The sequence below is a fragment of the Cyprinodon tularosa genome, unplaced genomic scaffold (genome assembly GCF_016077235.1).
Source record: "Cyprinodon tularosa strain WSP-4 unplaced genomic scaffold, ASM1607723v1 ctg409, whole genome shotgun sequence".
In the NCBI taxonomy this organism is placed as follows: Eukaryota; Metazoa; Chordata; class Actinopteri; order Cyprinodontiformes; family Cyprinodontidae; genus Cyprinodon; species Cyprinodon tularosa.
This window is the reverse complement of record NW_024039129.1, coordinates 413326-426408: the sequence shown is the minus strand read 5'-3', so window position 1 is coordinate 426408 and position 13083 is coordinate 413326. Positions and strand designations below refer to the sequence as shown.

General features: G+C 38.1%; 1 protein-coding gene across 1 annotated transcript in view; it reads right to left on the bottom strand.

Moving 5' to 3' along the window:
• mib2 (MIB E3 ubiquitin protein ligase 2) overlaps nucleotides 1–13083 on the bottom strand; it is a 59924-nt gene that overhangs the window by 20386 nt on the left and 26455 nt on the right. Inside the window, exons 4-10 of the mRNA XM_038298512.1 lie at nucleotides 9697–9803; nucleotides 8536–8730; nucleotides 7386–7528; nucleotides 3296–3403; nucleotides 3091–3195; nucleotides 1866–2028; nucleotides 1167–1300 (exon numbers count right to left, since the gene is read on the bottom strand). Of these exons, the coding sequence (XP_038154440.1) occupies nucleotides 1167–1300; nucleotides 1866–2028; nucleotides 3091–3195; nucleotides 3296–3403; nucleotides 7386–7528; nucleotides 8536–8730; nucleotides 9697–9803 (955 nt within the window). The remainder of the gene's footprint in view (nucleotides 1–1166; nucleotides 1301–1865; nucleotides 2029–3090; nucleotides 3196–3295; nucleotides 3404–7385; nucleotides 7529–8535; nucleotides 8731–9696; nucleotides 9804–13083) is intronic.

Here is a 13083-nt window from a genome sequence, read left to right as displayed (position 1 = left end):
CAGATCTCCATTTATTAGGTCTTTTTAATCCTTAGAGAGTTTCTCCTGCACATACTAAACAGCAGTGATGTAACCATTGGTTGATAGAAAAAAACAAAAATCATCACCGATAACATGCAGGATTTACTTCAGTGGGGAAAAAAAACAAACATAACAAACAAAACCTCCTCAAATGTTAATAAGAAAAAGGTACCTAACAGGAATTTACTGATTTTTTCCCCTGAATTTAACAGAATGTTTCCAAATAGATTAATCTTACAATATATTAAACACACTTCTGGTAATTATTCAAATCAGTCTGTTTTTTTTTTTGTTTCTTTTTACTCAAATCTTGGTCATAAATAATATAATAATCAAGGCTTTTAATTATGAAAGTTATTTTACTTTTCATGACAAGCTTGGGTTGAGGAAACGCATCTACAGCAGATAAATGGAAAACACAGGAAAAACATAACATGGTGTAGATTAAATAAAAATAACCAATTAGGGTGTTTTGACTGAAAACAAGCACTGCATTAAAACCTGTGATTTAACATGAGGTCCAAACCTGGAGCATTTATTCAGACAAATTAATCTGCAGTTCATCATGAATCTAGCTTCTAAAATAAACACAGCAGATTTTATATTTGTAAGACTAAATAGGAAAGAACGTTTGGATGTGCTGCTAAACAATCACTGCTTTATGCAATGGAGGAATCCATAGAGGCACATGAGTGACCTATTGGCCGGCTTACCTTACATACCTGTATAATTTCAGCATTCCTATCTATGGTAAATAATACCCACCAAAGGAAAACTTATGGAAATGAGCTGCTTCAACTGCTTATATGAAATCAATCCACAAAACATTAAGAGTTTCACTTTTTCCTGCATTTTTTATATCTCTATACTGATGTTAAGGATAGGTTCTGTGTAAACACCCTGATGCTCTATCTTATATACATTTTATTTACAAAACTCTACACACAAAATATAGGTTTGTTAAATTAAACACAACATATTAACACTTTGACAGAAAGAATCTGATCAGTGTTTCAAAGCAGAAACCAAATCATGAGATAAATTAGTTTTTATGATTTCATCAAACTTCTTGCTTTGGTTTTTCCTCCTCTGATTAAATAAACTACACCCTGGACTTCAAGGAAAAGGAGAAATGCTGCACAAACCTTGTCAGGATACTTTTGCACCAACTCCCGCACTTTGTTGGCACTGCCGTGGGCCGCCTCGATCACCAGCCTGCTGGGGTTGTCCTGTTCTGTGGACTGAGACAGCAGCTTCTCCAGCACAGAGATGACAGTACCTGATCAGAAACAGAGGGGGGAGGTTGTGGAAAGAGGATAAGAAAGATAGAGAAATGTTAGTGTCGTCTATCTAAAGTTAACCACAAAGGACTTTCAGCAGGGCAGAATCTGAAAAACAGCAGCAGTTAATGAATTTGTCAGAACTGAACAAAACCACAGGAATGAGTCAAAATGTCCTTCCATGCAGAGTGAATCTGACCACACATACATGCACACACATCGACATGTTATCACCCTTCCATCAACTGAGGTGAACATAAACACAGAGTATGATATGATTAAGAACTTCTGACAAGATGTCAAATGTCGGCAGAGCTGCCAAAGCATCTTGCTGTCAGCACGCTGCAACATGCTACAGGGAAGAGCTCTTAAACAAACGGACACCTTGTTTGCACATTATTGGGAAAAAAAAGAAAAGAAAGACCATTTCTGGCAGCCTGTGTGAGGAGGCATGCAAAGCAGAGACAGAGCTAAAAGGAGGGCTGGAGAGGATGAAAGAGTGACAAATGAAGGCCAAGCCACAGCGCTTTGAGATGAGCTCCCTGGTCCCCGCAGAGGCCTTACTTCCAGATTCGTTGGGGTTCTCGGCCGTCATGAGGTTTGCATCGACCTCTGCAGGCTGAGCTGAAAGGCACGCTGGGTTGAACGTCCAAGTCTGGCCTCCGAATGCCACCCGTAGGTCGCCATCTGCATATACTTTTAACACCTTTCCGACCTGGCCAAGCACCTACAGAGAAAGCACCAAGGTAAGGTAAGGTAAGAAGGAGGTAAGGTAAGAAGGACAACTTAGAATTATTTTGGTGAGAGAAGTTGTTAAAATGTTTAGAAATACACTAAGAAACCAAATCATCCTGTCAGAAAACGCACCAAGTGCAACTAATAATGCTGATGCCGCTGCGGGAAGAAAACCTAAAGTCTTTGCTAGAGTCAGAGGAGAAGGAGAGATTTAAGTTAATAATAATAATAATAATAATAATAATAATAATTATTATTATTATTATTATATTTTTTTTTTTTATGTTGAGACATATATATGGGGTGGGGTTGGGCGATAAGTAAATATTTCCAACCAATATCCCTCAGTCCAACAAATGGCGATGGACAATATATTCGTGCAAGTGACTTTGTGGGTAAAGACAAGCACCCCTTCAGAGAATGACTTCTGCACAATATAGTTGTTTTTAATAGTTGCACCTGGAAGGAGTTTGTGTTTACCATTAAAAACAGAATTAATTGTGTGTTTATTGTTGTGGGGGCAGCAACTTAACCCGTAGGTCCCAAAAAAAAAAAAAAAAAAAAGAAGAAGAAAACAAACGCTCTTAAAAAAACGATGGTTGAAGGGCTGAATCTATCATCGATGGTCGATACATTCGTCCGATCGCCCAACCTTAATATGGGGTTTATTTAGGCAGCGGGAAAGAAAAGAAAAGCAAGATTTTCAATAGACAACAGGAAGTTGTTTCAGTAAAGGTGCTTTGTTTTATCTTCTGTCTGTTGCAGGATATGCTAGATCTAAGGGAAAGGGACTTTAATTTTTCAGGAGTACTAAGTATGGTGTTTTAGTAAAAAAAATTATGACGTTGAAGAAAAAGATACCTTCACACATAAAATCCCTGAATAGTACAGTCCAAAGGAAATGTGTAGGAATCAGAACAGTACTTTCATCAAATAGTTAAATTAAATTCAGTATACTTCTTTACTTGTTTTAACTTCTTGTAGCTTCACTAGAACAAAAAAAAACTACATATGTAATAAACTGGAGTTGAATAGAAACTAAAGCCCAGCATACAGGAGTCATGCTGTCTGTCCACTCCCCATGGCCAGCCTGAAGTCTCTTCACAGTCTCCAGCTCCTCCAACACTTTAACCAACTCCCCGACTCCAAAGGTGTTCACCTGACAGAGGAAGATAAGGAACACATTAACGTCTCGGAAGCTAAATCTAAAATCATACTGAAGTTGTGATCAAAGCTCTTCAGCCTTCTGTAATTGGTACCTTAGTGAGCGCTCCCGGGTGGAAGGTCCAGCGGATGTTGTTGCTGTACTGGACCCGGACGTCTCCTCTGTCGGTTATTCTATGAACAGTCCCAATCCGACAGATGTACTGCAAAAAAAAAAAAAAAAAAAAACGGGTTGTTATTCAAGGTCCCGTCAATTCAATTCAATTCAATTCAGTTTATTTATATAGCGCCAAATTCACAACACATGTCATCTCAAGGCACTTTACAGTTCAACCAGATCATACAGTCAAATTGATACAAAGTTTTCTGTCTAAGGAAAACCAGTTGATTGCATTGACTCATTGACTCAAATACAATCCCTCACACTAAGCATGCTTGTAGCGACAGTGGAGAGGAAAAACTCCCTTTTAACAGGAAGAAACCTCCAGCAGAACCAGGCTCAGTGTGAGCGGCCATCTGCCGAGGCCGACTGGGGTTCAAGGAGACGGAAGCAGAGACACAAAAAGCAGCTGTAAAAGGCGGCCCCGTCCAGGAAACACACAGCCAGGCAGACGAGCTCCGAGCCAGCTCCCATTCCAGAGGACGAAGAGAGCACATCCACTCAGTCACGGTCAGAGAAACAGGACCACACTGGAAAACAGGCCGATCTCCAACATCTATAAACAAGGGTGTTGATGGAAGCAGCACAGCTGATGTTTCTTTCCAGGATGACGTCACAGCCAAACAGGAACAGACGAGGCAAAGCTACTTTGAGGAAAAGCAGAGAGAGCAGAAGTTTAGAGATTGAACTAACAGATTCTGCAGAATAGGAGAACAGAGAGAGAATGAAGCAGAATGATGAAAAAGGGGTCCCTATGTCCTCCAGCAGGCTAAGCCTATAGCAGCATAACTATAGAGATAGCTCAGGATAACCTGAGCCACCCTAACTATAAGCTTTATCAAAAAGGAAAGTTTTAAGCCTAGCCTTAAAAGTAGACAGGGTGTCTGCCTCACGGACTAAAACTGGTAGTTGGTTCCACAGGAGAGGAGCCTGATGACTAAAAGATCTGCCTCCCATTCTACTTTTAGAAATTCTAGGAACCACTAGTAAACCTGCAGATTGAGAGCGAAGTGCTCTGTTAGGAACATAAGGAACAATCAGATCTCTGATATAAGATGGAGCTTGGCCATTTAAGGCTTTATATGTGAGAAGGAGGATTTTAAATTCTATTCTTGATTTAACAGGAAGCCAATGAAGAGAAGCAAGGATAGGAGAGATATGATCTCTCTTTTTAATTTTCATCAGAACTCTGGCTGCAGCATTTTGGATCAGCTGAAGGCTTTTAACTACAGTTTGTGGACTTCCTGATAGTAAAGAATTACAATAGTCCAGCCTTGAAGTAACAAATGCATGGACTAGTTTCTCAGCATCACCCCTGGACAGGAGATTTCTAATTTTTGCAATGTTCCTCAGATGAAAGAAGGATATTCTAGAAACCTCTTTGATATGGGATTTAAATGACAGGTCCTGATCAAAAATAACACCAAGATTTTTTACTTTATTATCTGAAATCAGTTTAATCCCATCCAAATGAAGTGACTGGCTAATCAGCTTCTTTTTCAGAGACTCTGGTCCAAAGACTATAACTTCTGTTTTGTCTGCATTCAGAAGCAGAAAGTTAAGAGTCATCCAGGTTTTTATGTCTTCAAGACATGCCTGTAATCTATGTAATGGGTTAGCTTCATCTGGATTTATAGACAGATATAGCTGGGTATCATCAGCATAACAGTGGAAATTAATCCCATGCTGTCTAATAATTCTACCAATTGGGAGCATGTATAAAGTAAAGAGGATTGGTCCTAGCACTGATCCCTGTGGTACTCCACAGGTAACCTGTGAGCATGTGGAAGATTTGTCATTAACATGAACAAACTGAATTCGATCAGATAGATAAGATTTAAACCAGTCTAGTGCTGTTCCTTTAATTCCAACAAAATATTCAAGTCTTTCTAAAAGAATATTATGGTCAACTGTATCAAATGCAGCACTAAGATCCAACAGGACGAGCACAGATACAAGTCCATTATCTGAGGCCATGAGAATATCATTAGTGACTTTCACCAGAGCTGTTTCAGTGCTATGATGAGCTCTAAAGCCAGACTGAAACTTTTTTAAAAAGTTCATTATGGTGTAAGTGATCACAAACTTGTTTGGCAACTACTTTCTCAAGAATTTTGGATAAGAAAGGAAGATTGGATACAGGTCTATAATTGACCAAGTCATCTGGGTCAAGAGACGGTTTCTTAAGCAGAGGTTTAATTACAGCAACCTTAAAAGGTTTAGGTACATATCCCTGTAACAGAGATAGATTAATCACATCTAAAATGGAGGAGGAGATCTAAGGGAATACCTCCTTAAATAACCTGGTTGGAACTGGATCTAACATACAAGTTGAAGGCTTAGATGAAGACAATAATTTTGCTAATTCAGAAAGTTCAACTGGATCAAAGCAGTCTAAACCCGGTTCAGATTCCATGACTACCTCAGGTACAATCGCGGATAGAGGAGTGCTTATGATCTTATTTTTAATAAGATCAATCTTATTTATAAAGAATCCCATAAAATCATTGCTGCTAAGAGCAGGTGGAATGGACGGTTCAACAGAGCTATGGCTCTGGGTGAGTTTGGCAACTGTATTAAAAAGAAATCTAGGATTATTCTTATTCTCCTCTATTAATGAGGAGAAGTATGCTGCTCTTGCTTTACAAAGGGTCCTCTTATACAGCAGTAAACCATTTTTCCAGACTTCGAAGGACTCCCGCAGGCCTGTGGAGCGATATTTTCTCTCCAGTTTCCTTCAAAGTACGCAGCTCTGCATTAAACCAAGGAGCAAGCTTTCTATTTTTAACGGTTTTCATTTTCAAAGGAGCTGCGTTGTCTAAGGCAGTACGCAGAGAACTAGCTACCCCATCAACAAAATCATCAACCTGTGAAGGGGAATAAGCTATGCTTTTGCACTCTGCAGCACTCCTCAGTGACACAGAGGAGAGAGAAAGTGAAGCAGATTCTTTAAAATTTATAACTGCACTATCTGATAAAGATCTACTAAAATTGAACCTTCTTTTGGGGGAGGAGAACTCTGTTAAAGTAATCCTGAAGGTTATTAGAAAGTGGTCAGAGAGGACAGGGTTGTGAGGAAATACTGTTATTTCTTCACATTCTATGCCGTATGTCAACACAAGATCCAAAGTATGAAGATGAGAATGTGTGGGACTATTCACATTTTGAACAAAGCCAATAGTGTCTAAGATAGCATTAAAGGCTGCTCTTAAGCTATCGCCTTCAATGTCAGCATGGATGTTAAAATCTCCCACTATGATGACCCTGTCAGTATTTAATACCAAATCAGAAAAGAACTCTGAAAACTCATCTAAAAATTCAGAGTAGGGACCTGGTGGACGATACAAAGTTACAAAAAGAAGAGGTTTTCTTGCCTTGAAATTTGGATCAGGGAAATTAAGGGTTAAATGTTCAAAAGAGTTGTAGGTATTAACTGTTTTGGGAGTAATCAGTAAGTCAGACTGGAAGATTGTTGCTACTCCTCCTCCTCGCCCAGAACTTCTGGGTATGTGAAAATTTAAATAGCTTGAAGGAGTTGCCTCATTTATGCTCACATAATCCTCTTGCTGCAGCCAGGTTTCTGTAAGGCAAAACAAGTCAATGTGATTATCACAAATCAAGTCATTAACTAGCAGACTTTTAGAGGAAAGCGATCTTATGTTAAACAGACCGCATTTAATTGTTTTAACTTTTTCCCCAATTGAAGTTATTTTGATTTTAATTAGATTATCATGATTTACTCCTTTGGGAATCTTTGCTAATTTATTAGATTTTGGTCGTGGGCAAGACACTGTCTGGATGGAGTAAAGAGTGGGTAACAGTAGAGAAGCTGCAGAGATGTGTGTTAAACTACAACTCTGCTCAGAACACAATGCTGCAATCAGCCACCATGGCAGTGAATGTGGATGCTCTGATTGCCTTCGTTTTATTAGAGCATCCATCAAAGCCACTCTATCGGCAATGCAAACTGAGGAGAGAGCAAAGTGTTTCTACCCTCTCATCGAAGGAGTGGTTCTCATACGTACTTCGGCCATTTTGGGGTTCCATCCACCATGTCCTTCCTGCATCTGTCGCAAGATATCCACCTCCAGCAGACATTTGACTTTGTCTCCCTGCTGAAATGAGTGGCCGTCAGCGCTTTCCTGGCGCTGGAGCTCTGCATGCTCACCTGGGTGGGAAGGAAGCAGCGATGAATCAATGACTGCCTTCTGGGTTTTGCAGAGGAAGACACTCCATTTACTCTAAATTTTGCCCGGAAAACTAAATATTTTACAGCGATTTTATTTGACAGACCGATAGATATTGGTGCTGCGTTGTAAAATGCTTTCCTACAATTTTTTTCTTATAAACATCAAATACATTGATCCTGTTTTAAACCTTTAAATAAAAATGAGTGCACTGCACAAAACTCATTAAGTTAGTGAAGTAAGGCAAGCCATTTTGATATAAAATCAGCTCCACCACACTTAAATTAAATCTTGAATCGGTTTTTGACGAGACATAATATTTAATTAAGATAACTGCATTTATATTTAGACTAGGTTTAATACTAATTATTAATTAATTAAAACTAACATTTTGCCATTGATGATATTGAATTGTTCTTATCACTAGTCATGATACAATCTGTGCCAGTACTGTTTACATTTCCTTTTCACTGTTTACATTTCCTTTTAATATATTTATATATTTTTTAACTGTTTACATTTCCTTTTCCTTTCCTTTTAATATATTTATATATTTTTATTTTTATTTATTTCACGGTAGCTGATATGGAAGTCCCAAATCTCATTGTATCCGTTGCAGAATATAATGACAATAAAGGCTTTTTGACTTTTGACTTTGACTTTTTGACTTTCATCTGTCTGTAATAGGTAAAGATGGGTTAAAACTCGGAGCTGTGCTGGAAGAAAAATTGTAAAATCCTGAAAATGATATGTTGAGGTTCAAAGTTCAATATCTGGTGAAACATGCTGCAAAAGCAACAATGAAAGACCAGAATCTCAGACTTGAAAACTGATATATAAAAAAGTGAGACAGTTTTCAGATATTTTTTGGCACCACAATTCTTCTCCATTTCATTTAGTATATTCCTTAAAATTCCATCAAAATGATTCAACTGTAGAAGGTGTGAATATGTTTTTGAGATAAAGTGTTCTCTATTCACATACGTACCGAGCTTAGGTAGGTGATCTTTGTAGTAAAATCCTCCCTGACCATCCGACACGTACTTTAGGTCAACTTTGCCTTTGTGGCCCATTCGGTAGACATTGGTGGTGCCGTTGGACCAGGTGACACTGGCCACACTGCGACCGGACTCCGTGTCCCAGCCACGAATGTCCACCACTTTCCCAACCTTACCCTCCCCACCTAAACACACAAATACATAAAAAAAAAAAAAAAAAAAAAAACAGAAATACAAGAGGCAAAGCTGGATAAGTTTAAGGGTACTGGGGGAAAAATGCCCAGTGGATTAAAACTTTCCATTTAAAAACAACATTTGAAGTAATATACATACAGGGTTATGATGAAGAGAAAGTATACAAAGAATACAGAGTCAGATACAGAGAGAAATGTTTTCATGGGGAAAACACCTGACAAAACAAATTTTTTTGTTATTTCTTTAAGTTCCATAATGTAGAAGAAGAACACAGATTTTAAGAAATCATAGATTTTTAAGAACATCAAAGTAAATCGATTGATTTTCTTCTCCAGGAAAAAGAAAGTAGAATCTGAGCATGCTCTAAAAGGTCCACAAGCACAGGCTGCAGAAAGCCTGATGAGTGAGTTAGCTGAACCCCAGGGCAGAACCCAACAGGACATTTTGACTCATTCGGACTCAAACATGCAAACAGAAACAGACTTTGGACCATTTTCTCTTTCTATGAAGGGAGTATTTCCAAGCGTTCATTTAGTGCACTGATCTGGAAGATTGTTTTCATTTAAGGCTTCAATCCTTTGCTAAGCAGAGCTGAGAGAATCGGTGTACATCTTTCAAAACAACAAACACACATAACATCATGAGAGTTCATATGATGGAGTAAAAATGAAAGAGAACATGTTATGAAACAAGGACTCAACAAAGATTGTAACAAAACAAAACAAAAAAAAACTGGCACATCTGTGGGACAAACTCCAATGAAGCATTGGTGATGCAAAAAACACACAGAAACAGGTTAGTGTGGGTTAGTGAGGCGTGAGGTTAGAATGATGTTCACAAGGAGAGACACCTCTACGTTTAATGAAACCAACCGTAAAGAGAACCTGGTTAGTAATAAGACCACACACACACACACACACACACACACAGAGCAGACAAACAAACACAGCCCTCACCGTCCTGGTTCCCCCAGTCCCAGTCTGGTCCACGGACAACTTTGACTCCCTGGAAGATTCCTTTGAGGATGATGCGTGGGAGGTTCTGTCTCGGCGTCAGGTTCACTCTGTGACAAGAGCAGTAAGATGAAGGTGAACCAACACCTCAGCAGCCCACTTTAAGAAAGAGCAGCTAGGCAGCAAGTAATCAAATTAGCACCAACAAGACACTTTGGAACAGCTAAGTTTGTTTGTTTTATCTTTGATTCTGTAATTAGTTTTTATTGTTTTCCTTCATCTTTATTCTTTTCCTAGTCTTCTAAAGGTTCTAACATCCTATTCCAGGCTCTTCAATCGGCAGACCTGATGCTTCCGACTTACCTGAACACATTCAATAAATGATGAGTAGATGGAGCCTTTATGTGGCTCCTAATATGTGGACTGAGCTGCTGCTGAGACAGGCAAGATATCTACTGCTCTTCTAAAAACTCACTTGAAACCAATTTTGGGGGGCCTTCAACCCAAAGCAAGTTAACATCTGTCTTCATCTTTATCCTTTTATCCATGTACCTCTAATATTTCAACCTTCTATAGCTCCAACATGATTATCTGTTCTATTATTTTATTCCTGTTGTTTCTCTTAATCTCTTTCTAAAGCACTTTGGTTACTTGCTGTGCTGTTTTTCTAAAAAACAATGGGTATGATATGAATCAAATACATCTAGGTTGTTTATTGAACTTGGAATACTGAGGTAAAAGCAACATAAATGAACCGTACTTTTATGAATGATCACATATAATGTTCAAATGTTAAAATAAAGAGAAATACTTTGTTTGCAACTGATGTTTATGTAACTAGAATACAGTTAAAGTTTGATTGCAGCCTATTTAGCTTGTATTTAGACGCAGTTCTTCCGCATTCGCTTTCTTTTGACTAAAGTCTGGTTTATGCTTGATGCCTCCAGCCTACACGGCAAAATTACATCATTTAGCATCCATGCCCCACCATACCGATATCGTTTTGAAACTAGGAAGATGTGTAACCACACGGACTGTTTAGAGAAGGAAACACATCTACGATGATAGACAGCTCTGTATGATTTGGTTCATAATAATTACAACAATAAACATATTGTGAAAAATAGATTACTTTGCTTCTTGGATGACATATTAAGGCTATAAAAATGATTTCTACTTCTACATGTTGAGTGGTGTAGTAAGCCTGCACTCTATGCACAATAAGCCCCTCTGGAGTCAGACAGAATATTGGGTAAAGCAGGGAAAAGCAGCACATAGTAGAAATGCTGCAAACGATACATGAGGCATAACCAAACCTTGAGGCTGCACTTGAGATCTTTTCTGCTCTTCTCTTTCAATTACTATCATGCTTTTAAATCCTCTTTTTCTTACCTAATAACCACAATAGTTTTTTTCTATAAAGTGCAACTGCAACACTTTGGTCTGAATTATTGTAGCTTCATTTTTTACTCTTGTTCTGAGGTTCATCTGCATTCCCTTTAGATGGAATAGATGCACTTCCCACCCTGCCCTCTAGGATGACCAGATGTCCCGATTTCTACGGGACAGTCGTGCATTTTTCACTTCTGTCCCACAAATAAAAGCAACGTCACGCATATTATTGGGTAGCATTGGAAAAAAAAGGTAAGAAAATTAATTCACAGGTGCTTTTCCTTAATGCGAGCAAAGCAGAGCTGCAGTTATTGTCACAGAGCTGCACATGATGCTCTAAATTAGAACAGGTAAACGCTTTAAATACAAAACGACTGAAAAAGCCACGTCTGCACCACATTGTCCCTCATTAACATCCTAGTTCTCCAGCGCTTTAGGTGGAGGTAATATGTTTAACGTGGGGTTTCCTGCCAGGAAAAAAGGAAAGAGAGACTTCCAGCTAACAAGGAGATCTATGCAAGCATGTAGAAGTGAGCTATTCCAAACAGAAGTTACGGTAAAGTCTCGCAACCATGGACCCTGGACCTTCAAGCCTTGAAGATCATGAAAACAGTGAAAACACGGAATGACACATCTACATTATGTGGATGTCTCCATACCTTGCTGTCAATACAAAGGGAAATTGTAATAAAATCAAATTATTGGTTGAAAATAATTTCAAAGTAGATTCTTGGCAATGATGGCTTTAAGAAGGACAAAACTTAACTTTTCATAACTCCTAGACTTCAGATATGTTAAATGTTTTAAAGAGGAAGATTTGTTAAGATTCTGAATAATATGTCCCCTTTAAATGCAAGTGTATTTAAAGGACTAAGGATTTAGGCTGCTGACATTTCTTAAGTGACATTAATGGATGGTTGTATTCTGGTTTGGAAAGGTTTTAAAAAGTTACATTTTATAAAGAAAACAATAATTTTCTGTTAAAACATCAATTCTTGAGAAATTGTAAACTTGAAGATGCAAGGTAACATAGTGCTGCCCTTCCCCCACGTGTTGCTGTGAGCTCTTGTCAGCAGTTTTTTCTGCGTTCCCAAGAAACACAAATTCAGGTGGATAATATGTCTAGATGTGATGAAAGTAAATGGTCATAAATTTGATGAGGCAGAAGCAGCACTAAATGATATCATGTTTAAAGTTTGGTATGACAGTAATGTTTTGAAATACCAACAAATTACAATAATAAATAAAAATAATTTGGGGTCATAGTAACTAAATTATAAATATTCAGTAAAAAGTCTAATTTTAGCTATAGTAGTATGATTGATGATATTCTTTTTTCTTTTTGGGGGGCTCTGATTAGTAATCAGGAGGTCTAACACCAAGAAAATCAAAACACTTTCAGCCTATTCATCAAATTAATCAAAACCTAGAACTCCACCATGTTGATAAATAAACGCATCAATCAACAACAGGTACTTGGATGTGATTCTTTGGCCTATGACATTTTAGATGAAGGCTAGGGGGGTACTTCTCAATATAAAAAACTGTGATTATCATACAATTACTTAATGTTTTGTCAAATATATCAATTCCTAAAACTATCAAAAACCCTGGAGAACATATTTTCTCCTTTACATATAATCTCTATGTAATAACAATGAATAACAAGAAATAAATAGGTCAACAACAAAAACGTAGACATCCATAAACTGCTAAAGATCAGGAATCAGAGCATTGATACAGAGAATACATCATGACAATTTCATCTGACAAAACTGACATACCTTATTGTGAAGATTTGATCAGACCTTGTTGCAAAGGAGCTGCCAATTCCCATGCTTCTCAACAGGATCCAGGTCCCATTTCAACCAAGCAGCTCCGACAGACTCAAAATCATTTAACATCCAAATTGATGTTTCTTTTTTGAAGAGGAGTTTTATGAGTGCGCTTTCTTAAGGCGTTTCAGAGAAGTTTTCGTGGCATACCAGGTTGCGTTTC